The following is a 26976-nucleotide window of genomic DNA, read 5'->3' as shown; positions in this document are numbered from 1 at the left end:
CACTTACAGATAAGAATATAACCGTAAAATGAAAGTTTTGCGCTAAGGAAACGTCACACATTAAACAGCACACACATCTGTCAAAGCACCTGACACGGCAAGCCATGTTAAACATTACGCTAAATGCATTAGTTTGAAGATTGAAATAAAGAATTCTCATGTTTTGGGCAGCTTGGATCACGTACCATTCCCGCAGGAGCTCACTCCGTTTCCTCCACTATTTTTAGATACATTTTGTCCATAGAAATGCATTATTCAGTGCTGTAATTTGAAGCGACTGGTGGAAGTTTTCCATGCACAGTGTCGATGCTTTTCATTATCGAATCGATTTTATCGATTAGTTGTTGCAGCCCTTTATAATAATAATAATATAATAATAAAGATATATAATCTGAGATACTGAAAACATCGGATCAGGAGCTGCTTGTGGCTACGTTGCTGTGCTTCAAAACATGCAGTGAGTATATTTAATTAAAAAGGAGCCATATTACGATTTTTATTTTTTTATTTATCGTGCAGCCCTTCCACTCCCATTGCAAATAGTGACAAGTTGCACTTGCTCAGAAAGACATTGAGAAGAAAATAAGCGATTTGGATTCATTTATTGAGCTTTGCTAGTAATAGCTGATAACTCACTTTTCACACTCCATGGTCATATCCTCACATCCCCCTAAACTACGGATCTTTCCAAGGGCAATGTTCTCCTCTCAAATACTCAACAAATAAACTGGCTGTTGCAACGCATCTCGTTGTTTCAGCATCTTGTGCCAAGTTATAAATACTCTTATTAAATCATGCATTCTATAAAAACCATTTCAAGACCCCAGGGGTCTTGGCACTGCGTCCCATGTGAACGCCCCCTAATCCCCACTGGAGTGCTGGCCTGGACTGAAAGTCACCATGAACAGTGCAGGCGCAAAATTGCTCTTGGATAAATAAAAATAAAATAAAAATAAATCAAGCCTGTTTTGGCAAATTTGTGTATATTTGTTACTGAATTTCAATCATTGTGAAATGATTTTAAGTAATAAAAAAATACATCAAGACACAGAATAAGTTTGCTAGTAAAGACTGCTAATTTTGTTTCCATGGCTGGATTTCCCAAAACCTTAACGCTGCGTCTTATGTTATACCTTAAGCTGTACCTTATCGTTAATGCGTGTTTCCCGGAACGTTTTTAGTTAAGTATACCTTCCGTATGTTATACGTTCGGAAGGTTGGTCTGGACCACTCTTAGCTTTACCTTATCACTGTTAACGGGTGGCCACCACTGCAAAAACTTCTTTACATCTCAGTCTATACGAACATAATTCTGAAGTTAATACACCCAGTGTTTAGTTAGGCTAATTCAAGAGTTTTCATGCACAGAATAAAATTACACTGATTGTTGTTAGCTTTTTAATTATATTAACCAAAGGTACATCAGCTGGCAAACCATTAGGCAGTAAAAGCTTAGGACCCTATTTAAGAGGAATGATTGTGGTGGGCAGTTTGCTCAAACTATTGTAGCGATACAGCGAATAGTTGTTCTAAAGGATGGCGCCGTCCACGGATCGCTTTCAAACGCCAGTGAAAGCACTGCTAGTTAAGCCCTATTCGAACAGTAATTGTTTCCAATGGGGTCGTATGGTATTTTCAACTTTTACAGGGGTTAGTCTGTGATTTTATTGCCGTCCGAATCCAAAATGTCAGTGTTTTCTTTCCACCACCCGCGTAAAAATCCCCGGCCAAAATACCTACTGTTTTTGACTAACACCAATGTCGTGTGGTGATTTAATTGCCGTCCGAATCCACATCTCTACGTTTACAATAGAGATCACTTCAAACTTCACTGTTTAAATCCTTTTTGATCACCGCCGTACGTGCGATGCACACATGTATTACTGAAACACTGGTAAGTATTTACAAAAACAATATTTAAATCACAGCTCCACCTCAGTGAACCAAAAGGAGAAAGAAGAAAGCACAAACATTTGAAATGGGATGTTATTGTGGCAGCAATGTACGATACAATTTTAAAATTTGTAGGCTAGGCTATTATAGGCTATTATAGTTTGGATTATTTATAATATCCCATGAGTCCTAATAAATGCAATTTCAACTATTTCTGAAGGGCTTCTTTTATAAAGAACACCACTTTCTCACATAATGCAGTGAAGCAGCTCCTGCACGAGTGAATAATTGATTCTCGTGCCATCGATATCAACAAATTCAGCACCATCGCCACGGACAGCACCTGGTAACGGCGCATGTAAGAAGGTATATCTTAAGCAACTTCCTACGGTATTGGTTCGGGGAACACGCCTAAAAATGGTATACCTTTAGTTAAGTAATACCTTAAGAGTCTTCGTAGCGTGCTAAGAGACAACGTTATCAGGAAACGCACCCCATAGTAACAGTGACTTCTCTGATTGGTGGATATCTTTTGAATATTATGGGTAATGGAGTTCTATACTGGGGTTGTTTCTCAAAAGAATGGGATTTTTTATTTTTAAAAAAAATGTTCTTTAATATATTGTTCTTTAAATTGAACAATATATTAAAAGTGTAAAGTATACTTAAATATATAAACATAAGAAATACAAAAAAAAAAACTTTACATAAATTCACAATAAAACCTAAGCCACCTAATCCAATTACAATAATTTAACTAAATAAAAGTTACAGTACTAATAAGAGGCATTAGTAGAGGAATGCATGCAACCGCGATATTCACGTGTTTTTTTTTTTTCCATAAGGCTATGCCTTTCTTGTTTTGCACTTTGTGCATGTGTATTGAATGGTAAATAAATAGATAATGATAACAAGACTGTTTATCATGGTGATTTGTACAGTGGCTCCGTGGATGTGCACTTAAAGGACAACTCCGGCGCAAAATGAACCTTTGGTCTACTAACACATTGGTACCGAGTCGACCGTTCTCTGGGATTTGTTTTCATGATAATCGAATGTAAAGAGTTTTATCTCTACAATCTGTTTAGCTTATAACGCTAGTATATAGGGCATCGAATAAGTAAAAAGAAATCGCTAGTTAGTATCACTAACAAGGCTCAAATTAGCCCCACACTAACACGGTAGCATAATGAGGGTCCCTACACGCAAACCGAAGCATTGAGAACTTTGTAAGTGTACAGACAGTTTAATAAAAAAGATACTTTATAAGGACAATACACTTCAAGTATACAGGCAGGAGCCATCTTGGAAAAAAGTCTTGACAAGTCGAACCACGAACGCCGTGCTAAGTGAGCTGAACTGTGACTTGGAATCTCATATGAAAGTATGGGACCCCTTTTTCCGTTGTAGTTAGTCACCCTTATATTTTAATAAACAGATATAATTCATGCATTTCCATGTAATTAGATTTCATAAACATAATTCCGATCTACCAGCTAGGTTTGGTACACAACCCTAAATCACACAAGTAGCGGCTAATGCACAATAAATACAACAATCACAAACAAGTGCCATAACCTATTGAAACATTTCTTTAATATTATTATAGATTATACATTGCTTTCATATAATTTGATATCTTTTTACTTTACTGCGTGTATTTCTAAAAATGAGTAGCCTGTGTGTTACCTATGTTTGGTCAATGTTAAGATTCTTTTTAATATGCCAATAAAAATACTGCAGATTTTCTACAGGTTATCATTTATTAAAATTAAGCAAAACAAACGGACAAATGTTTACTTTCACGAGCCGTCACATATTTGCGAGCTTGCAAAGGGGGGAATCTCTTAAGTAAGAACGAGAAGTTTAAAGCTTACAGGCTTCCGTACTTCGACTGCCACGCCTCTTCTGGTATTTCTAACGGTTCGATTCTCTCAAGTCTGCATTCGATGCATCCTCAATATCCAGAACACATCCGGGTACTTTCATGAGTCCACTGTACTTGTGTTCTTGAGTATTGAAATTTAACTATGACGGTTGATGATGACGTAGTACAAGCGAGTTAAAATCAAACTGACTATCGGCTTTTACGGAAACGTATATCATCACTTAACCTCAGAGCTCCTGGCGTGTCTTGAAACCTCTTACACATTAATCACTACAACTCAATTTTTCCTTAGGGAAAATGAATGGGATTTTTCCGGAACCTGACTGTTGCGCTATATGCCATGGTCACTCTAAGAGTGATTGAATGTCTGTGATTGGATTTACCAGTAAACCAATCAAAGCTGGAGCCATAGAGCCAAGGGCTGCGTCCAAAAACGGAGGTAGTTGAGTTGTTGCCTCGCAGCCCTATCAGACAGTGACTTTGCAGGCAGCGTTTGCACATGACGGTATCATACGAAACTGATTTCAGGCAGACTTCTGAGGCAAAGTAACGGTTTAATGATCTACAGCAAAACAGAGAGCTTTGGTGAAAACCAAGAGAATATTTAATTAGTACAATAGTCATTTCTCGATAGAAATTACATCAAAAGTGGAAAATGTTGTCAAAAATTTACATTTACACACAGTGACCACCAACCGTAACTTTCGGATACCATCATTGTTTTTTAGTCTAACTGTTTTAGAATGGAAAGCACAGGATTGTGTGATATCAAAGGAAGCGAAGGACACATCTATGCTGCCTTCAAAAATTGATCAGATGAAGGCATCTCAGGAGACAGGAAGTGAAGCTAACTTTGTATGCGGACATGCCTTGATGCATCATCTGAAGGCAGCATTTTTAAGCTTTCAGACACAGCCAAAGTCTGATGAATACTCTCAATGTCTTTAGGTATTTATCCTAAATTTTTGGTTAATAACTGCACCATATAAAATATGTTCAAATTACTGTAACAACTAAGGGTTTCCACAGGTAAAAATATCCTTTAGTGACACACTGAACAATTTTGTAAGCCAAACGTTATCACATCATATGGGCATCAACGTCAGAGCTGCCAATAAAAACATCTATTCACAGGCATCTGGACTGATCCATCCCCTCTCTCTCTCTCTCTCTCTCTCTCGTTGGGGAGGGGTTCTCTGTATGAGTGCATTAAGGGGGTCTATTGTGTGGGTCACAATAGTAGCGGGAACCACAGATGCTTCTGTAAGGGAGGCAGCCGCCCAGTCTGAGTGAAAACAGGGAGAGAGAAGGGAGGAGAGGTGGATACTGGGGGGCTGGGTGTCTGACAGAGGAAAAAAAACAGCCTGTCTGCCTCCTCTTCTCCAGAGCAATGCCCCTCCCACAGCAGAGCGGCCCCAGAGTCAGAGCTGAGCAGAGCATAGGGCCGGAGATGCGGATACAGCACGGAAAAACTGCTGGAGCTGTAGGCCGAGAATAAGAGACGAGAGAACTGAGATCGGCAAATAAGGATAGGAATCATAAGCAACTTAATGGGATTCTGGTTCCAAATCCACTTTAGGAATTGTTACAGAACCAAAATCATTAAGCATTTATACGATTTTAATACATCACTAAATACATTAACCTGGTTTTACATTAACATATCCTAGTTTCACAGACAAGGCTTAAGCCTAGTCACAGACTAAAATGCATGTTTGATCTTTTTTAACTGAAAGCAACTTGCAATGACAAATCTTAAAATGCATCAGTGCAATTGTTTTGTCTCAAGATGCACACCAGTAATGTTTTTTCTATGGCACGTTTAAAAAAGCTACTTAAATGTCTTAACTGAACTAAGGCCTTAATCTAAGCCCTGTCTGTGAAATCAGCCCTAACAAACATGCCTGAACAGTGTAGGAAATACTGCCATATAAGTACTAGGGATCGACCGATATGGATTTTTTAGTGCCGATACCGATACCGATTTTTTTCCCATCAGCCTTAGCCGATGACCGATACGGGCTGCCGATTTTCTTGAGCCGATATTTGGAGCCGATACATTTTGCTCCCTCAATTTACATCATAAAAATGACATGATGTTAACAAATGTTACAGGTCTCAATTTAATAAAAGTAACATTTATTTAACATAAAAAAATCAATATTTAACAAATAGTAAAAACATGTGAGGTAGAACAAGAACAAGTAGATAAACAATATTTAACAAATATTAAAAACATGAGGTAGAACAAAAAAAAGTTCACTGCTGAAAATAAATATTTAAGCATAAATAAAATAATTACACTATTGCACACAGTAGCAACCAGCATAATAAAGTGCACAGTGCACACTGTACTTCATTTTAAAAGTAACAAACTATTTACTGCCATGGTTTAAATTTTTCTACATAAAATAAAATGAGCATGTCTATTCTCTAATATCACTGCGATGGCGAGGGAGACACACACCACACGCGTCCAAACCTCAGCCAGGTGGTCGCTGAATAAATCTCCCACAAAAAGCATGGAACAACGTTGGTATTACTTAATCCTATGACCAGTGTTCGTAACAGCTACCGTACGCATACTAGGGCTGTCAAAATTGCTCAAATGGCGTTTGTATATTCCCTCTAAAAAACATATTTGAACATATCGTCGTGCATTTGGTCAATGACGCGCATTACGTCAATAACAGGACAAATTAATACAAAGAGACATAACTACTAGTATTAAGTAGCTTATTTGAGTTTAAACATATTTGACAACGTATTACTACAAAAAAAACCGAGTAAATCAACTAATGGCCAAGACCGCAGAGCTCACTCTGGCTCGCCCGGACTCGCAGGCGCACTCTCTCTCTCTCTCTCTCGCACTCACCCTCACGCTCTCCGCGCATACCGGTTTAAATGAACAACAACAAACAAATGTTGAGTGCTGATCAAGAGTTTTGTGCAAGCAATTTAAGGTATATAGCAGGCTTCATTCAGTGATTGAAACAAATACATTAATTGAAGTTTCACAGTAACATTACATTGAACCGACACTGAGCGCTCCGAGCGAGCTGTGCTGTGGTAACGTTAGTCTGCTACCGCGGGCGTGTTTTTCCACATTCGAATATTAATTTTCACCTTCAAAATTCAGTTTTTTTTAAACTATTCGAATATATATTCGTATTTAGAATATTCATTGACAGCCCTAATGCATACTGAACGGATAGCCTACAGCTATTTGCAGCTCCCTAAATACAATGGCAAGCAAGCAGTTTTATAGACGAGTCATTCGCGTTTTCCATTTGGACCCACAAACTTGCTTAGCTATATAGTTGCAACCACAGTTATAGAGCAACGTGTTTCCATTTTCAAAGTGTTTGACAATATTTCAGCAGTCAAACAGTTAAAAGATGCTTTGAAAGTTTAAAAGTTACCGTTATCTTGAAGCGCAGGTTGCACTCTGCTAGTGGGGGAGGGACAGTGCAGGGTCTGCACGTGAACTGCAGCGTCTCCAGCAGCACAGAGCTGCCTGTGGACGCCTGTCTATAAATAATGCCGGGAAAAAACTATCGGCGAACGCAGCAGCCGCGTATCGGCCGATTCCGATACACGTAAAAACCGCAAATATCGGCCCGATATATCGGCTGGCCGATATATCGGTCGATCACTAATAAGTACGGCTTACAAGTATTTTAGTGCGATGTTTCGTCTGCATTTTCATATTTCAAATCATATCACAGTTGCAAATTTATATCTATATAATACAGTTGTTTGTATAGGAAATTTTTCAATACAAAACCTGAGTATCTTTCAGGCAAATAAATACTTTACAAATAAAATGTGAGCCCGGCTAAATTATAACATGGTCTTCGAGATACAGTACTTAAATTTTCATTTATAACATGACAAACACTGAAATTAATGATTTTATTGATACTACATTTTATTATTTTGCGCCAAAAAAATACAGAAAGTTGGCTTCCTAAACATTGATTTTAATCATCTCTGGTTTACTTCCGGCACAGTAACACTGTGTTGTTCAGCAAATTTGTGTGCAAAACACAGCCATTTCAATTTCGAGTTATACCTACGTCAGAACATAGGCTCACTATTGGCCAGCATCACACGCATCACCAGCGTCGGCCAATAGTGAACCTACGTTCTGACGTAGAACCTGCACTGCGCTGCACCGTTTACACTACGTCAACAGTGTAGGAGAATGACATGGAAGGGAAGAGATTGTTGAAATAAAGTCGTTATTTTTGTTTGTTTTTGCGCACAAAAAGTATTCTCGTCGCTTGATAAACTTAAGGTTGAGCCACTGTAGTCACTTGGACTATTGTAATGATTTCTTTACTAACTTCTCTGGGCCGGCAGATGCAATTACCTAGCAGCCTATGAAGGAGTAAGCCAGCTCTCAAATTTCATCAAAAATATCGTAATTTGTGTTCCGAAGATGACATGAGGGTGAGTAATAGGGCTGCAACGATTAGTCGACGTTGTCGACAACGTCGACAATAAAAATTTGTCGACAAATATCTTTGTTGTCGAGTAGTCGTTTGATCTCACGTGACCTAATGTAAGGGCCTGCAATCCCGCGATTTGACCGCTACGGCGCTGTAGCGCTAGAGTGTAGTGCAGCCCTTACAAATGCTATTGCGGTAGAAGAGAAAACAGCGCGAATTATGACAGTGCAAACGAATCCGAACTAGCAAGGTTTAGGTTTGGTAAAGTTTCACAAAACTTCAAATCAAGAATGCTGTCGTGTGCAATTTTCACGGGAGCACAACATGCATGTTGGAGTGCAAGAGGAAACATCCCGGCAAAAGAGGAGCCGGTGAGAAGTGAGTGTTCTCCAGCTGGAGCTTAAGTTAGCCAACTAACCAGCGGCAAATCTCTCTTTATTAGAGAATGCAATACTACTAATAATAATAGTAATACTATTATCAATAGTAATATAATTACAGTAATGTGATGACTTATTTTGTATAGAATAAAGCTTGATCGAGCTTAGGAGTCAGGGCTGTTTTTATTATTGTAACACTATTAGTATATTAGGTATTATTATAGTCTTATCACTTGCCTGTATTTTGTTCAATAATCATGAAGACTTACAAAACGAGATGTTATATCCTTCCTATGACATAGGAAGAATATCATGGCAGTTACTTTATCATACTATAAATTAAAAGGTGAATGAGAACGTCTCTGTCAGCTCAATTGTCATGTAAAAAAAGATTGTAATTTTATAATTATAATAATTGTTTGCAGATTAATATTTTACCATTCTTTGTGTCCTGAAGTAAATGTCCCTTTTTCTGTTTCAGTTCTAAGAAAAGCAGTGGGCCTATTAAACAATGCTTAGAGAGCATTTGTGTGTGATTTGAGTTGGACCGAAATCTGAAAACTTAAAGAGAATGACCTGTTTAGTTGGCTCAAAGTTCATTAAAACAACTATTTCAAAAGCTGAGCTGATTTTCTTTTTTTATATTATAGTTAGAATATGTATAACTCAATGTTTTAACTAATTGGAAAAGCTGAATAATCGTTCCAAACTTACTGATTAGTCTGCGAAATAATCGACGATTAGTCGATTAATCGTTCTAATAATCGTTAGATTAATCGATTATCAAAATAATCGTTTGTTGCAGCCCTAGTGAGTAATTACTGACAGAATATTCATTTTTGGGTGCACTAACCCTTTAATTTAGTAGCCCTTTAGAAATAGGATTGCATAAGCCACAATTCAAAGTAGTTTACAAAAATAAATGTGCAAACCAGTAAAATTCCAAAAGTAATACAGCACTGCAATTGTTACTTACAGCAGCACATCCCTACATGAAAACTTTCATTATAATCAATCTACATTGGAAGCATCCATCTGTATCCACATTATAGTTTTCTGCTTGCCGCTTGAATTAAATCACACCACAGATATACAAAGGTAAACAGTATAACAGAATCTTCCCGTTGACATTTCTACCACACGGTACATATCGCCATACCACCCAGCCCTGAGGATGGAGGCTGACACTTAATAACCACTAATGAAACTGAACATCATGAAAATTATGGATGGTGTCTTTTAAAAAAAAAAGACCTAGTTCTGATTCTGACTAAGAACCGGTTCTTAATTCTAAACCCCATCTGCAAACCTACAAGAAAAAAAAAAAACTAAATAAAAACACTGGATTGATGCAATTCAGAAAAGTATGGAAGAGGAAAGATGAGGAAAAACAGAAATAATGGGAGAGGCAGTAGACGGAAAGAGAGAGAGAGAGTGCTGCAGTGAGACACGGCCTTTGTGCTGCCGTCAGCCGAGCAGAAGCGCTGAGAGAGAGAGAGAGAGAGAGAGAGAGAGAGAGAGAGAGAGAGAGAGAGAGAGAGAGAGAGAGAGAGAGAGAGAGAGAGAGAGAGAGAGAGAGAGAGAGAGAGAGGGTTGGGTTGGAGGGTTGAGAGTGGGTGTGTGAACAAGAGTGTGAGAGACAGACAACGAAGGGAGGAAGGAGAACACGAAAAGACAAAAATACAAGTGAAACGTATTTGATACACAAATCATTTTTTTATCTCTTGGAAAAGCATAAAATGCAATCTAATACTGCAGCTTTTCCTGCATCGAGCTTGATTCTGTTAATTAAACTAACACACAGGATGAGGGAAAAATGTGCAACAGAGAGCGCATGAACAAGAGCAACCTGAAGCCCATGAACATGAATAAGCCACGCGCACACAGGAAGACCCAGAATAGCAACAGGAAACACGCCCCAGACTCTGAATACTGCAAAGGCACAGCCGCGCAAAACAGGCCCGAGATCTACGCTGAACCGCTGCCTTCTGAACAACATTCAGATCACACAGAGAGCAAAAGAGACTGCAGCAGAATTATAGACTTATAAACTAATTACATTTTAATCTAGTTTATTTATAAGTCTGTCAAGAGAAAATGTCTGTTTCCCATTAGAAAATTTTATACATTTTATAAATACTTCAATCTGGTGTCCACTGATAAACACTGCAGTAGTGCATGTCAAAGTGCAAAACGCCACCACATTGCGAGAGTGCCAACGCGATACCACATTCAGGTGTGTGTATGTATGTATGCATGTATTGCATGCATGCGTGTGTATAATATTATATATATATATATATATATATATATATATATATATATATACACTCACCGGCCACTTTATTAGGTACCCCATGCTAGTAACTGGTTGGACCCCCTTTTGCCTTCAGAACTGCCTCAATTCTTCGTGGCATAGATTCAACAAGGTGCTGGAAGCATTCCTCAGGGAGTTTGGTCCATATTGACATGATGGCATCACACAGTTGCCGCAGATTTGTCGGCTGCACATCCATGATGCGAATCTCCCGTTCCACCACATCCCAAAGATGCTCTATTGGGTTGAGATCTGGTGACTGTGGAGGCCATTTTAGTACAGTGAACTCATTGTCATGTTCAAGAAACCAATTTGAAATGATTAGAGCTTTGTGACATGGTGGAAGTAGCCATCAGAGGATGGGTACATGGTGGCCATAAAGGGATGGACATGGTCAGAAACAATGCTCAGGTAGGCCGTGGCATTTAAACGATGCCCAATTGGCACTAAGGGGCCTAAAGTGTGCCAGGAAAACATCCCCCACACCATTACACCACCACCACCAGCCTGCACAGTGGTAACAAGGCATGATGGTTCCATGTTCTCATTCTGTTTACGCCAAACTCTGACTCTACCATCTGAATGTCTGAACAGAAATCGAGACTCATCAGACCAGGCAACATTTTTCCAGTCTTCAACTGTTCAATTTTGGTGAGCTCTTGCAAATTGTAGCCTCTTTTTCCTATTTGTAGTGGAGATGAGTGGTACCCGGTGGAGTTTTCTGCTGTTGTAGCCCATCCGCCTCAAGGTTGTGCGTGTTGTGGCTTCACAAATGCTTTGCTGCATACCTCGGTTGTAACGAGTGGTTATTTCAGTCACTGTTGCCCTTCTATCAGCTCGAACCAGTCTGGCCATTCTCCTCTGACCTCTGGCATCAACAAGGCATTTCCGCCCACAGAACTGCCGCTCACTGGATGTTTTTTCTTTTTCGGACCATTCTCTGTAAACCCTAGAGATGGTTGTGCGTGAAAATCCCAGTAGATTAGCAGTTTCTGAAATACTCAGACCAGCCCTTCTGGCACCAACAATCATGCCACGTTCAAAGTCACTCAAATCAACTTTCTTCCCCATACTGATGCTCGGTTTGAACTGCAGGAGATTGTCTTGACCATGTCTACATGCCTAAATGCACTGAGTTGCCGCCATGTGATTGGCTGCTTAGAAATTAAGTGGTAACGAGCAGTTGGACAGGTGTACCTAATAAAGTGGTCGGTGAGTGTATATATATATATATATATATATATATATATATATATATATATATATATATATATAAATAAAATTGAGATACAAAGTTGTAATTACCTTAATTTCCTTAACTCAAAATATATACAAACAGTCGTAATTATGATAACTCTATAATTGTGTAATACTGGCAATTCTGAGGAAAATAGGATTGATCACAGTTGTGTTTATATCTCAATTCTGGCTTGTTTCTCAGAAATGCACATTTATATTGAAAATGTTTAAGGAAAAAAAGTCAGAAATGCAAGATTTTAACTAAAAATTACAAGATATAAACTCAGAATTTGGAGAAATCAAGTTACAATTGTGATATTAAAAGGTCGTTAATACTTTATTTTGCGTAGTGGAAACAAGCTTCCATAACATTCCTTTAATCTCCACCGGGCAAAAATCTTATATCTGATCATTTGGAAAATTACCATCACTCCCCTTCTCTCAAAACATAATTTATGAGGCATCATTTATGTTCATACCTCAAACAGTGGAGGGTTGAGCAATGATTGCTGAAATCACTAACCCTAAGCATGAGCAAGAGCAATAGTTAGGCTTGCTTTAGCAAATGCTATTAATAAATATAAAAGCTACAGAATCCAAAAAAATAAAAGAGTAAAAAGATGGCCATAAATACACCACTCTGCAAACAGACAGCACAACAATGAGAGATTAAGGGGAAAAAAAGGGAACTGCAACAAAGACAAAACTGTTAGATGGGAAACTAAGTGAAAAGGAACAGGACAGAAAGAGAGGAAAGATGGATGGAAAGAGACAGTACTGGAGCACTTGGCACTGGTGGTCTGTCAGGGTGGGAGTGCTGGGGAAAATGCGGGTGGTCTTAAAATGATGTCAGCCATTGGGGTTCCTGTGTGAAACTTGCTTGCTCTCTCTTTCCAACACACTTTTCCTCCATTTACTTCCATTTCTTTTTTCATTATCAATGTCCTGCCTCAATCCATCCTGACGCCCTCTTTCTCCACTTAATATCTATTTGCTTTCATCCCTAGAAGTGTTTCCTACATATTAATTTCTTTTTTTTTAAAAGGAACTAGTTCGGAATAAGAACCAGTTGTTAATTCTAAACCCCAACTGCAAACGCTGGATTAAAATGTGCATTGCAAGAGTGTTGCCCAGTCGCACATGATTGACAGGCATCCACCAATACATATTAAGATTGCATATAAGATGGTATGATATTGTGATGCCTCATTCATTCATTCATGTGCATCTTGAACTAGTGGCCGATACCAGGCCTTACTGCTGAGTTTTATTTCCATCTCACTGTACTCCAGCCCAATTTTCTCTTAGCGTCTCTCTCACGTTCCCAACGGGCTGTGCCCCCGTGAGTCAGAATTACTACTCCATAAAACCTTTCCATTGGGAGGAAGAGGGAAAAAACGAACGAGCATGTGACCTTCCCCTCCAGGCCTGAGCATATTTACTTATTATGCATCTCAGAATAAGATACTGCAAAAAGATCATGGACAAATTTTAAGGGAACGATTCAAATTGAGCACTTACAGGACACTGGGGATATTGACTTAGAAAGGAAGAGTGTGTGATATATAAGGCAGCAGGGGAAACGAGGGGCCGGGGGTGACAGACCCCTGAAGTCACAGCGGAGTTTAGAAGTTTAGAGAGGAGGCGGATACTGCTTCGGATTAGCCGCACTTTGGGGAAGGGGCACAAAAGCCCATCAGAAAGGAACTGGAGGAGATTAGAAAAGACTGAAGGGAGTGTTCATGTTCTCTCACACACAGAAAGGATATATCACTTCCAGGGCGTCCCACATTGAAATCCCAAGCTATTGGAAATCTCCCCCCGCCAGATCGCTCTCACTCATATATGCGGACATAAACACCATTATCATCAACCAAATGGAAGAGGATTTGATTTGATCCTCAACTGATATGAACCACACTGCATTGAGATTAATTTGGGAAATGAAAAAGAAAAAACATAATTCAGAACTAATTAATCAGGATCACAGCAAAAGATGCCCAGTCTTTCTGCCTATGAAGACAATCTGGGGAATCATTTTTTTGGATTCAGATTCTCCCCAGTATCTGATCAGCTCCAGCTTTCTGTCTTTCTCGAACTTGGCACATACCAGCATACATATGACTGAGACATTATGGTAAACCAGAGTGCGTCTACAGAGGAATATGCCAAATGGGTATTAACTAAGACAAATGCAAGCTCATGAAAAAGCTGTCTGAAGGTAGAATCTTGCCAGCATAAACCCACAAGTCCAATGTTTTTTGTTGTTAATATAATTGCCAATCATTGAATATGGCTTCACACTTATTTACAGCAGAAAAACTTTTAAAAGCATCAGTGCACTAGGTTATATACAGGCACAGTGAACTGTGGTTGTGCGCTGTACTGGTTTAATAAAAAGGTACTAACATCCCTTTAACATGGTGGTTCTCAACCAGGGTCCAATAGGGGCCTCAGCAAACATCCATGAGGGGGCACAGGATGATTTAAAAGTATTTCAATTAATTAAACAATCCAACTCTAATCTTATTACAATAACACTTTAAAAACAAAAATACTGTGCAACCTGACAGGCTTTGATCTAATGTGGCTTTACTGTGTGGACAGGGCTAACCAACAGCACATGATAAGCCAAGCAACAGAATATATCTTCATTCACCATGGTTGAGTGTTTTGAAGGTTATTGAGAAGTTACTGTTTTAACCATTAGCAAGATTTTAGAACAGCATTACTAATATCAGTAGCATCATACTCACGTTTCACGTTTATGTGTGTGGCCTCAGTGACATCAGCCGAAACAGAATTTTGTTTTATAGGTTGAGCAAGATGCATTTTTTAAAAGATTAAAAAGGACAAACTTTTTTTTTTTTTCTTTGAACAGTGTGCAATGATTTCACTGATTTACACAAAGAAATGGCTTTAGAAATTCAGCTACAGCAGCCACAACTAAATCAAACGTTAAAGAATGTTGTAAATATCCTTCAGTGAAGACGGCAAAACATGCATGAGAACAAACAGTTCACAGAGAGCTAACAAAGTGTACAGTTGCTAGACTTGTTCATTCGTTGCAGCGTGAAGCAACAACTGTCAGGAAACCAGCTGAACCAGTTAAACTGGTCCCTATTCACTCTCTGAAAGGTCTCAGCAGTTGGCAGCTTTAATCCACATTAGCGTTCATGAAATCAGTCCTCAAAAACCAACAAATGAAGACTTAATCTAAAAGATCTTAAAAGTCTAATAATTCCAGGAGGTGGAAGCAATAAATATGTGTATTAGGGCTAAAGACTTTTACTACAAGGAGTGAAAAATAAAGATGCTAAAACAAATAAACCCAGTAACAATACGTATATGCCTAGTATGTTATTCTCAGCATAGCAGTACCATTAAGCTTCTAGTAGTTTTGTTACACAGCTGGATAACTCCCATGCAGGTCAGGTAGTGATTTGGAGGGGTTTTACCTTTGGTGTCGGCCAGGCTAAAGTAAGCAATAGGGGCTAATCTGCCGTGAGAGCAGAGCATGAGGGAGATGTTGATGGTAGAAGGGGTCAATCGAGGGCTACATTATTGCCTTTCCTGCAGGCAACCATGGGGATTCCTTGGATTGAATAAAATCTCGGCCAATCTCAGTCACTGGCTACGTAAGAGAAATATATAAATAAACAAATAAATATATAAATAGAGGAGATCACATCCTGAGGGCATCCCCCACTGGCAGAGACGAAACGATCTCATTTCTCTCTCTCACTCACTCATCCCCCTTTTACCTTCTCAAGCCCTCGAGCTCCAGTCATTTGCCAGCTCTCTATAAGACACTTTCTCTCACTCTCACTCTCTCATTAATTATCTCAGCTTATTTAAACATTTTGGACACACTGTTAGGCCTGTCACGATAGTCAATAAATCAATTAATCGCTCGATAATTTTTCCGGCCGCGATAATTTCCATTTGCATGTTTTCCTCGTCTCTCTCTCTCTACCACTAAAGAGACTGGATGACAACTCTCGGTTCCTTAGCGTAGGAGGAGTGAACTAGAGCTTATTCTGCCTGAGCCCGAGTGGGTCGGGCCGATATTTCCCGACACTATCCTTGAGACGTGCACTCCCAACGCAATAGAGTGCGGTGCGGGACTAGATTTGATGGCCGAGTGCGGGCGGTAATGCACTCACTCTGTGTGTGCGGGTTGCGGGAGAATAAAATGATTCGCGGGACTCCCGCAAACTAGAAATATTTATGAATAAAACAAAAACGAATAGATTTGTATTCATCTGTTGCAGAAAAGCAACAAGAACAACTAAAACAAAATAGAAACGATTTACAGGCCGGAGTTTCTATTCATAACATGTTTGCAGCGTTGAGTGATGTAGCCAATCACAGTCATAGGTGTTGCTTCTGATTGGCCATTGCGTTCAAGAAATCATTTAAGATAGACTCCCTCACCGCTCAAAACTGACTTTTTGTTCAGTGCTGAATTCTGTATGCTGGCAAATCCTCTGATTATAACAAACAAAGTGTGGATATTATGAAAGATTCATTGTGCAGTCAGCTTCATTGATAATAACAGAGATGTGTAAGATCGCGATGAACTGGAATTATTAAGGGAGCGCACTTTGCGCGCATTCAGTCATGCCAGACCATGGACGCAGTAGCTGCTTGCTTTTATGTTAAATTAATAGTGGTTTGTGTGTTAATGCTTTAATAACAAATAATTTATCATAGGGTAGGGTCGGGTTTTGTTTACATCCATTTTATTTATTGTTCTTGGTATTTATTCAAGTGAATTTTTTGTTAACAGAGAGTCCATTGCTTTTATTGTTTTTGTTTGTTTTGTTCATTTATTGTGGATATTTAAAATGTTTTCCATTTTCAGTGTTAAAAAGTCTTTAGAAATAAAAGTTTATTGATCTTTGAAAAGGTGTACCTGCATTATTATGCCATTATCATTATTTTAGATGTAAATGGTCTCAGAACTACAATATTATCGTTTATCGCAATAATTTCTTGGACAATTTATTGTCCAGCTAAATTTGTTATCGTGACAGGCCTACACACTGTTGCTCTGAATGAGCTATTTGAATCTGCTAACAATATTTGCAAACACAAGCATGCATCATATCCTGCATGTTTTTTACAGTGACAGTGAAGTGCAAACCTCCAGGTTTTTGCTGACCTGATTCTTGCATAACCGACTTTTGGCGTCCACGCTTATCTTGGACTGTAAGTAACCTTGTAACCAACATGTAGCATGAAATAAGGTTTATGCTGGGTAAATTAGACAAATCAATATCACACAATAACGCTCAGTTGTGAAACGAAACAAGTTCTTTCAAAGAATGATGCACAAGGCACAATACTAATTTCTTCTGTTTGCCCTTTTGGGTCAGAGGTTCCAATTTTTACTTGCCCTGCCAAAATATTCACTGGCCCCATCAAAAAATATGAACAAAAACAAAAAATGTTATCGTTTTGACCCATGTAACGTATTCTAATAAATAATCCACCAAAATGGTTGATACCAGTGAAATTTCACAATTTTCGAATTCAATTTTGATACCACAGCAAAAACTACTATAAACTTCAACCAATATTGAAGACAAGTGAATAGTCAATAATAAAATGAGGAAAAAAATTACAGGCAACAGCAAAAATAAACATACAAAAGAACAAAAGATACTAATTAAACAGTGCAAGTTTTTCAGGTAGGTCTCACAGTAGTATTCTAAGTATTAAGTAACGTAGACTCACTGTATTCCGGACACTTTGCACAGTTAAACGTCCCGTAAGATATCAATCCGCAGAAAGATAAACCTGATTGGCTCGTCGGTCTCTGGGGACATGCCTTCCACATGTTCCAAAGTTTGATTGACACATTTTGGACTAATCATTTTGGAGAAATCTTGAAAAAACTGCCGGGAGACGCAGTGTCCGGATTACCGTGAGAACTCACGGTGTTCCGGACGGCTGAAAATTTCTACTCACTGTGTTTCGGACAGTTAAGGAGGAGTCATTTCTAATGTAAAACACATACGTTTTTACCAACTATAAGTTGGTAAAATAATCATATTAATCTCATAACTTTGTTGTATAAGTGTCTATACACTCTTTTAATCGACGATTGCTCATGTGAGCATTATATTCTAACGTTAACGTTATATTTAATAGTTTTAAATATTTAAAAATTTTAAATCCCTTAAAAAAAGTACAAATATTTGCAAATTGTAACTCATAATTATTTTATAAGACCATAAGAATGTTTTTTTGTCATTTTCTAGTGGGTGAACATGTTTTAAGAGCCGTTTTCTACGGAGGTATTCTCCCCTCTTCCTTTTGTCCTGACGGAAAACCTTCCCCCCCGCAATTTTCTGAACAGTCATTGGTGTACGTTAGAAACTCACGTTGATTTCTTTGAAACGACTGGCTCTGGAAACATAGGATTGGTCGGAATCGAAAGAGGAGGAGGCAAAGATGACACGGATATACACTCACCGGCCACTTTATTAGGTACACCTGTCCAACTGCTCGTTAACACTTAATTTATAAGCAGCCAATCACATGGCGGCAACTCAGTGCATTTAGGCATGTAGACATGGTCAAGACAATCTCCTGCAGTTCAAACCGAGCATCAGTATGGGGAAGAAAGGTGATTTGAGTGACTTTGAACGTGGCATGATTGTTGGTGCCAGAAGGGCTGGTCTGAGTATTTCAGAAACTGCTAATCTACTGGGATTTTCACGCACAACCATCTCTAGGGTTTACAGAGAATGGTCCGAAAAAGAAAAAACATCCAGTGAGCGGCAGTTCTGTGGGCGGAAATGCCTTGTTGATGCCAGAGGTCAGAGGAGAATGGCCAGACTGGTTCGAGCTGATAGAAGGGCAACAGTGACTGAAATAACCACTCGTTACAACCGAGGTATGCAGCAAAGCATTTGTGAAGCCACAACACGCACAACCTTGAGGCGGATGGGCTACAACAGCAGAAGACTCCACCGGGTACCACTCATCTCCACTACAAATAGGAAAAAGAGGCTACAATTTGCAAGAGCTCACCAAAATTGAACAGTTGAAGACTGGAAAAATGTTGCCTGGTCTGATGAGTCTCGATTTCTGTTGAGACATTCAGATGTTAGAGTCAGAATTTGGCGTAAACAGAATGAGAACATGGAACCATCATGCCTTGTTACCACTGTGCAGGCTGGTGGTGGTGGTGTAATGGTGTGGGGGATGTTTTCCTGGCACACTTTAGGCCCCTTAGTGCCAATTGGGCATCGTTTAAATGCCACGGCCTACCTGAGCATTGTTTCTGACCATGTCCATCCCTTTATGGCCACCATGTACCCATCCTCTGATGGCTACTTCCACCATGTCACAAAGCTCTAATCATTTCAAATTGGTTTCTTGAACATGACAATGAGTTCACTGTACTAAAATGGCCTCCACAGTCACCAGATCTCAACCCAATAGAGCATCTTTGGGATGTGGTGGAACGGGAGATTCGCATCATGGATGTGCAGCCGACAAATCTGCGGCAACTGTGTGATGCCATCATGTCAATATGGACCAAACTCCCTGAGGAATTCTTCCAGCACCTTGTTGAATCTATGCCACGAAGAATTGAGGCAGTTCTGAAGGCAAAAGGGGGTCCAACCCGTTACTAGCATGGGGTACCTAATAAAGTGGCCGGTGAGTGTATATATATATGCCGTGACCTGAAAGTTTTTATTTATAGAATTTGCGAGAAAAGGTCAAGTGTCCGGAATACCGTGATGTCCGGAATACAGTGAGTCTACGTTACAGAAAAATCAAACAAACGTAAAACACTGCATAGTCTTCACTGTATAAATCAAATATAGATTAACATGCTAAAGCTATAAAAGTTGTTTAGTCAAGATGAGTTTTTCCTTTTGTCTTTATCTTTTTCTGTCACTTTAAGAGCCAATGCATGCGTTTAGTTTCTCACCTGTTTAACATTAAGACGTTAAAGCGGCACTTGGCAACTACTTCAACTTAATAAAACCGTTTAAAAATCACTTGAATGGTTTAATAACCTGTTCTGGAGAGAATGGTGACTTTCCCCGCTCCCCCCAGCATTCCCAGGCGGAAAACCAACCTTGCAACATGGGGACTAACGTCCCGGTAAGTTGGAAATAGGAAGTCTCGTGAGAAGCGAGAACGAGCGAGAAACACAAACTGCTTTATGGCAATTCGACATAATTCTATGATACTGTGCATGATTTATTACCCACCTCGGTAGACTTAGCTCCACACGATAAAGTTGGCCGGCTCCGATAATAACAAATGCACATGAGCAGCGGTAGAAAGCGGGAGGAAGGTACCGCAAGTGAGTTAATGAAAGTGTTGTGAAAATATACGCCGCACAGCTGTATGGGGAGCTCGATGAGAAAACATGCAACAACAAAAGTGAAAATCAGCGAAGAAATGACTAGTTACCAAGATCCCCTTTAAGAAGATGTTGTTAAAGGCTGTGGACGAGAATAGTGGCCAAAATTTTGACATACTTTTGTTGACATGTATTTTTCCGTGCAAGCACAAGACGATGCAAAACAGAACTCCATTCCATACTCTGGCAACCACACCGAGAGCTGTCGGGCTCTCTATGTGTGCGCGCACAGAAAACAGCACGCAAGTACTGAATTGAGTTCTCTTTCGCATCTTTTTGTGATTGAATAACTTAAAATCGATTGAGCATTTAAATTGACAAAAAAAAACATGCAAAAAAATTAACTTTCTTAATGACGCAGCACTGGCCTGATCGGGGCAATTCCATCAACTGTCCCGAACATCTTTCACAATGGCCCCAGGCCATCGGGCAGTCCTTAATGCCGAGCCCTGCTGCAATCGTTTTCATGCAAGACTGTACAGAACACCACCAGAAAATTTAGCAGCATAGATTAATGTTCAGAATTTCTAACCATCCAAAGTATATCAGAGATGTGGCCTAGCAGGCAGTGCTTATGCTCTATGCTGTTTCAGTGCAGTTGACCCCAGTTGAAATCCAAAACATCGGGTCATTTCCCGATTCTGGCAGGAGTGTCCAATACTACTCCTGGAAGGCCAATGTCTTGCAGAGTTTAGCTCCAACCTGCTCTGAATCAATGCACTTGCCTGGAGGGTTTAAGTAATCCTAAATATCTTGATTAGCTGGTTCAGGTGTGTTTAATTAGGAATGGAGCTAAACTGCGCAGGATGGTGGCCCTTCTGGAGCAGGACATGACACCCATGACTTAGGAACAGGCCTCACAACTCACAAATCTTTAATCAAAGCTTCAATGCCAGTTACCACGTAAACTACCTTATAGCCACGGAGCTGGTCCCTGTCGATCCCTGTATAGTACTGGCTATGACTACTGTCTTCCAGCCAATCACTATCCCAAAGACAAAGACATTTTGAAGAAGTTTCTATACATTAAGGCACAAAAGCATAAGCTAGCAGCGTTATAAAAAACTAAAAATATTCTGATGAGTAACCAAAGCAGTTGCATAGACAATGCAAGAGACCTTACCTCTTAAGCACTTTAAACTGTTTGAAAACTAGCACGGCATTACGTTATTCTGGTTCGAAACATTCGTGGTACTCACAGGCAGACTGGAAGGTCGTCCCTGCATGGTCTCCTCTGGACCACTCTTACCAGACACCATGGGCTGATTGGAGGAAGGAGCTGAAGATTGAGAGCTGAAGGAGTCTTGTGAAAGCTCCTGAGGAACAAAGTGATGATGACAAAATGTAGAATAATTTTGTAGAAGGGCAACAAACTCAGCACTTGTGTAAGGATAGCGTTCATCGAAGCACCTCCAAGTATTTGGACACTGTTATAACCCGTCAGATTTATTTTTGTTTTTACCTGAGGTGGCGGAGGAAAGCGCTGGAAGGGCGACTGCTGCTGTTGTTGAGACTGCAGCGGAGGGGTCTGGGAGTAAGGTGAGGGCTGACCCTGTCCTGAAGGTTGCTGGGATGACTGAGGTGGCACTGAGCTGGGCGGCTGTGATTGTGGTGGGCCCTGCTGCTGCTGTTGTGAAGGTCCCTGCTGCTGAGGAGGCTGAACCGGACCGGAGGGTGGTTGAGAGTATCCAGGCTGCGACTGAGAACCTTGCTGGCCCTGAGAAGGACCCTGTGACTGAGGGGGACCCTGGGACTGGGGGTAAGAAGGCTGTCCTGACTGTGACTGTGGAGTCTGGGAATATGGAGGTTGGCCCTGAGGGGGACCATGGGGGCCCTGAGGTTGCCCGTAAGAGGGCCCACTCTGCCCATGGGGAGGACCAGGGGATTGCTGGGAAAAAGGGGGCTGAGAGCCTGGAGCAGTGGAGGGCTGCTGGGGGTATGGAGACTGCTGAGGGCCTCCGTGAGGTGAAGGGCCCTGTTGTCCGTAGTAGCCACCTTGGTTCTGACCATAACTACCTGGGCCATGCTGTCCATAGCTCATCTAAAGAGAACACAATAAGAACCAAGTACTCCAATTAGCAAGCAAACATCAATTTTGCAATGTAAAACTATAAACTAGGGACATGATATATCTGTGACCATCTGTAACTGTTAGTATGCGTTTTAATTCCTGATCACCAGGCACGCAAACTTGAGCAGGTTTTTGCTACTAATTTGATTTGAGTCTGATTCATAAACTATCAATTCTATTTTAACAAGACTAAGATATTCCCTTATGACATCAAACAACCAAATTGCAATGAATTGGCTATAGCAATAGATCTTTTCTTCTCTATTGTGACGTACGTTCAAGTTGATTGGATTAGAGATGTAGGCTTTGCACTCAAAAGTGAACCTGAGCTTGCAGTCAATTGTGGAGAGGGGCGGAGTTTAAGCAGACTAAATTGAAGTACTGCATACATACCAAAGACAATCACAACAGTGCATTGTGTTATAAATATTTTCACTAGGGCTGGGCGATAAATCGATTTTATCGATTAACTTGAATGTGTAGTTTACGTCGATTTCTTTGAATAAAAATCGGTTTTCTCTTTAACATCCGCCGACGCTCCCCTCTGGGCTCCCGTAGCTCCGAAACGGGCTCAGCGTTTGCCATAGAGATACACAAACAACATGGCAAATGAAGAAGACCGCGGCAGCACAAGCACACCCGCCAAAAACATTTACAAACTGTATCTGCAGGACTGCCAACTCTCACGAATTCACCATGAGACTCACGCAATTGTCACTTTTTACACGCTCTCAGGCCACACATCCATTTTCTCACGCAGAGAAAAATCGCGAAGCAAAGAGGACACTGACACCGACAGACAAGACAGAGAAGGTTACTATTTATATGAAACAAATTCTCAGCTCTCAGATTCTGTCAATTTAATTACGAAATGCAAACAATAAACATCGTTTTGGCACTTGTAAATGTGACGTGACAGATCGCTGACAGATCTCAGTTCAAGCGGCACGTGAACCGATCATATGTTGCTCTTTACTACTAGTAAATAAACACGAATGATCAATAGGTAATTTGAAAGATAGTTCAACTTGCCGAAATGTAATAAAATCGATCGATCAGTGTTTTTCAACCGCAAAATGAGGTCCATAAAACAGCTGGAGTCTGTCATGTAACGTTACATTTACCTCAGGAAAGCCATTTAATGACCACAGCATTAGCACCACAGAGTATTTTGCTAAATATGATAACGGTTTTACATATTTATTATATTTTCACCTATATCATTAAAATATTATAACGTTGGTATTATAAAAACGCATTATATTTAATTTGAGATGTTATTTTTAACCTTTAATAATAGTACCAGCTGACAGTGCTCTGTATGTTTACAGAATTAGGCGAGACTTTTTTTTTGGAGAACAATTAACACTAACATATCTACTGTACCTAATATTTAATAAAACTTAATAAAATTCTGTTTAGTTACCAAATGTTTTGACAATCACAATACACTTATTGTGATGCAAGTTTATTTTATTTTTTTACATCCCCCCCAATCCCAATCCACCCATTTTATGTTATGGGGATCGATTTAAATCGTAAATCGGATTTTTTGTGGGAAAAAAAAGCCCAGCCCTAATTTTCACTATTATCAGTTTCATTATTAAATCAAGTCAATTTTTGTTTTATTTTGTGATTTCAAAACTTCTGATTGAAGTGCTTTTCAGTCATGGGCATGTGGGCAGACAGCCAGACGATAACAGCAGAAGGGAGTGAGGAGGTGGCAGGGAGGAAAGTATACCACCACAAGAAGGAACTGCTTGGAAAAAAAGTTACCCGGTAAGACACTGTTTACATTCAGTGAGAGGGGTCAACTGACACTCAATTTAGAGTAGGTATGGGACGATTACCGGTTTCACGATAAACCACGATAAAATGTCCTGGCGTTTAGTATTATCGTTTAAAATTTAATTATCATAAAAACCGTGTTTGATTATCGTGATTTTGAAAACTCGCGGTAAATCCTGTCCAGCCAGAATCAGTCTGACGCAGGCGCGAGCACTCAGCAGGCGCGCAGATGCAATGTTGTTTTTTTGCCCGAGAAGACATGGCGGAAGTCAGTGACAGCGCACGGGAGATTTTTCAGCCATCCAAGAGGTATGGTCGTATTTTGGCTATTACAAGAGTCCCGAGGGCAATTTAATCGAGGATGGGCATCCTGTCTGCAAATCTTGCAAGAGGAAAGTCGCTGCAAAAGGGGGAAACACGTCAAATCTGCTAAGTCATCTAACGTTACGTGACAACCACCCACTGAGTTAATTTTTACCTTAATACCACAACTAACTTGGGCAAATAATTATTTCATTATCTCACTTGTAATTATTGCAAAGCTTCCGCGAAGAGAAAAGTTTTACAGCAAGTGGATTTGAGCCAAGACGAACGAATATATTCAAACTATTAAGGGTGACATTTAAGGGATAATGTATTGTATTCATTCATAGTAAACTTATTACAGTTTTATTTTTTTATTTTTTACCACAGAAATAATTTAAGGGACATGAAATATTGAATTGTGATTAACTTAATGTTTTTAAATTTTGCCGGTTTATAAATCCATTATACAAGTTACAGTGTCCAAATCAATCGTAAAGTAAATGTGATCACTACAACAATATTGTAGTAGTATTAATACTAAATTACTCTGATTTAATTTTCAAAACAGTCAAAACTGAGACGCAAGACATACACATTTGAATGAAACCAGAGATTGCGTCCACGGTGATCCGAGACATGGATGTGCGCTGTGTAGTGCGTTGCTATTTACAACAGTCATTATAAGTATTCCAGTAGTTTAGTCACCCTGACCCAACCAACATATTTTGTTCATTTAAAGTGTGTGTGCGTGCGTGCGCGCGTGTGTGTGTGTGTGTGTGTGAGAGTGTGTGAGAGAGAGAGAGAAAGTGATTTATTAATAATAATAATATTCAGTCATAATAACTTACACACATCCATAAGTGTTATTATCATTATTAATGATAGGGTTTAATGACGGGTTCATTAAAATCTGCACTAGGAAAACTTATACCTCTCACTCTCAGGGCTCCATGTTAATGTTAATATAATTTTTATGCTTAAAAAAGTGCATAGCTGCTAGCTTGCTAATTGTATTTTTTTGTTTGTTGATTTTCAAATGTTTTCAGGGTGAGCATCAGTTCTTTTTGAACATTTCCATCTCATTTTAACAAAACCGTGATAATATTGATAATCGTGATAACTTTGGTCACTATAATCGTGATATGAAATTTTAATACCGTCCCATCCCTAATTTAGAGCAAGCGTAACCCGTAAATAAAACTGAAACAGATGAGTGGTAGGGGTGGACTGTGTGTCTGCAAACAACTCTGTGCAGGGGCAGTCTGCAACCTGCAAAACAGCAGACTTGCTACAAATAAACATTCACCAGCTACTTAAAGCTTCCAATGAAAAAAAATATTAATAATAAATAATAACAATAACAGTAAAAATTAAAGCTGCAAGCAGCATTTAGCGGTGTTCAAGCAGTTAAGGCCTTTAAGGCCGTTAAGCACAAAAGCATCAAAAGACATTAAGTTTTATGTAGCAAGCATTTAACCATTGACATCATAGATGGAATAGACCATGTTTTAGCATGATTTACCATGATATACCAAATTTAGTGTGATTTTTCATGATCTACCATGTTCCAGTATGATTTACCATGAATCTAGCATGATTTAACATAGTTTACCATGATTTACCATGTTATAGGATGATTTACCATGATATACCACATTCTAGAATGATTTACCAGGATTGTAGCATGATTTACCATGATTCATCACATTGCTAGCATGATTTGCCATGATACACCATGTAATAGTATTTTTTACTATGATTTACCATGTTTCTATCGTGATTTACCATGATTTACCACATTGCTGCATTGATGTGAAGTGCCAATAAAAATGAAGTGATAAACTCTGACAAAAAATGATTGTGTTATAATAGTTAACATGGAAAAACTGGTTTGCTTTAGTGCTTTGATTTACTGTAGAAATATCAAGTGTGTCAAAATGAGAGTGAGCCAATAAGTGGTCTTCTACTGCCCTCTGCTGGCCATTCTACTTATTAATAAAGTGTTTTCACAGGTGCTTTTGCACTCATATGTAGACATTTGCTCACACACACACACACAAAGTCATTATGAAAATATATTTTAATGGTCTATAAGCATTTAATGTCTTTGCAAGCTATTAATCAGATTATTCAGAATTTATTCAGAAACATGGGACTACACACACACACACATTCTATTGTAGATTAAACTGTCTCATTCAGGGTTCACATTTGTCAATGTGACAATAAATTTTGACTAAATGTG

General features: G+C 39.3%; 1 protein-coding gene across 1 annotated transcript in view; it reads right to left on the bottom strand.

Annotated features, from left to right (window-relative positions):
• Positions 1 to 26976, bottom strand: part of arid1ab (AT rich interactive domain 1Ab (SWI-like)) — a 115812-nt gene that overhangs the window by 45255 nt on the left and 43581 nt on the right. The window contains exons 3-4 of the mRNA XM_056264849.1: positions 22029 to 22607; positions 21766 to 21882 (exon numbers count right to left, since the gene is read on the bottom strand). Coding sequence (XP_056120824.1) covers positions 21766 to 21882; positions 22029 to 22607 — 696 coding nt within the window. The remainder of the gene's footprint in view (positions 1 to 21765; positions 21883 to 22028; positions 22608 to 26976) is intronic.

The sequence above is a fragment of the Rhinichthys klamathensis genome, unplaced genomic scaffold (assembly GCF_029890125.1).
Source record: "Rhinichthys klamathensis goyatoka isolate OS25496 unplaced genomic scaffold, OSU_Roscu_1.1 h1tg000225l_1, whole genome shotgun sequence".
NCBI classification, from domain to species: domain Eukaryota; kingdom Metazoa; phylum Chordata; class Actinopteri; order Cypriniformes; family Leuciscidae; genus Rhinichthys; species Rhinichthys klamathensis.
Note: the sequence above shows the minus strand (reverse complement) of the source record. Positions and strands in the feature narration are given on the sequence as shown.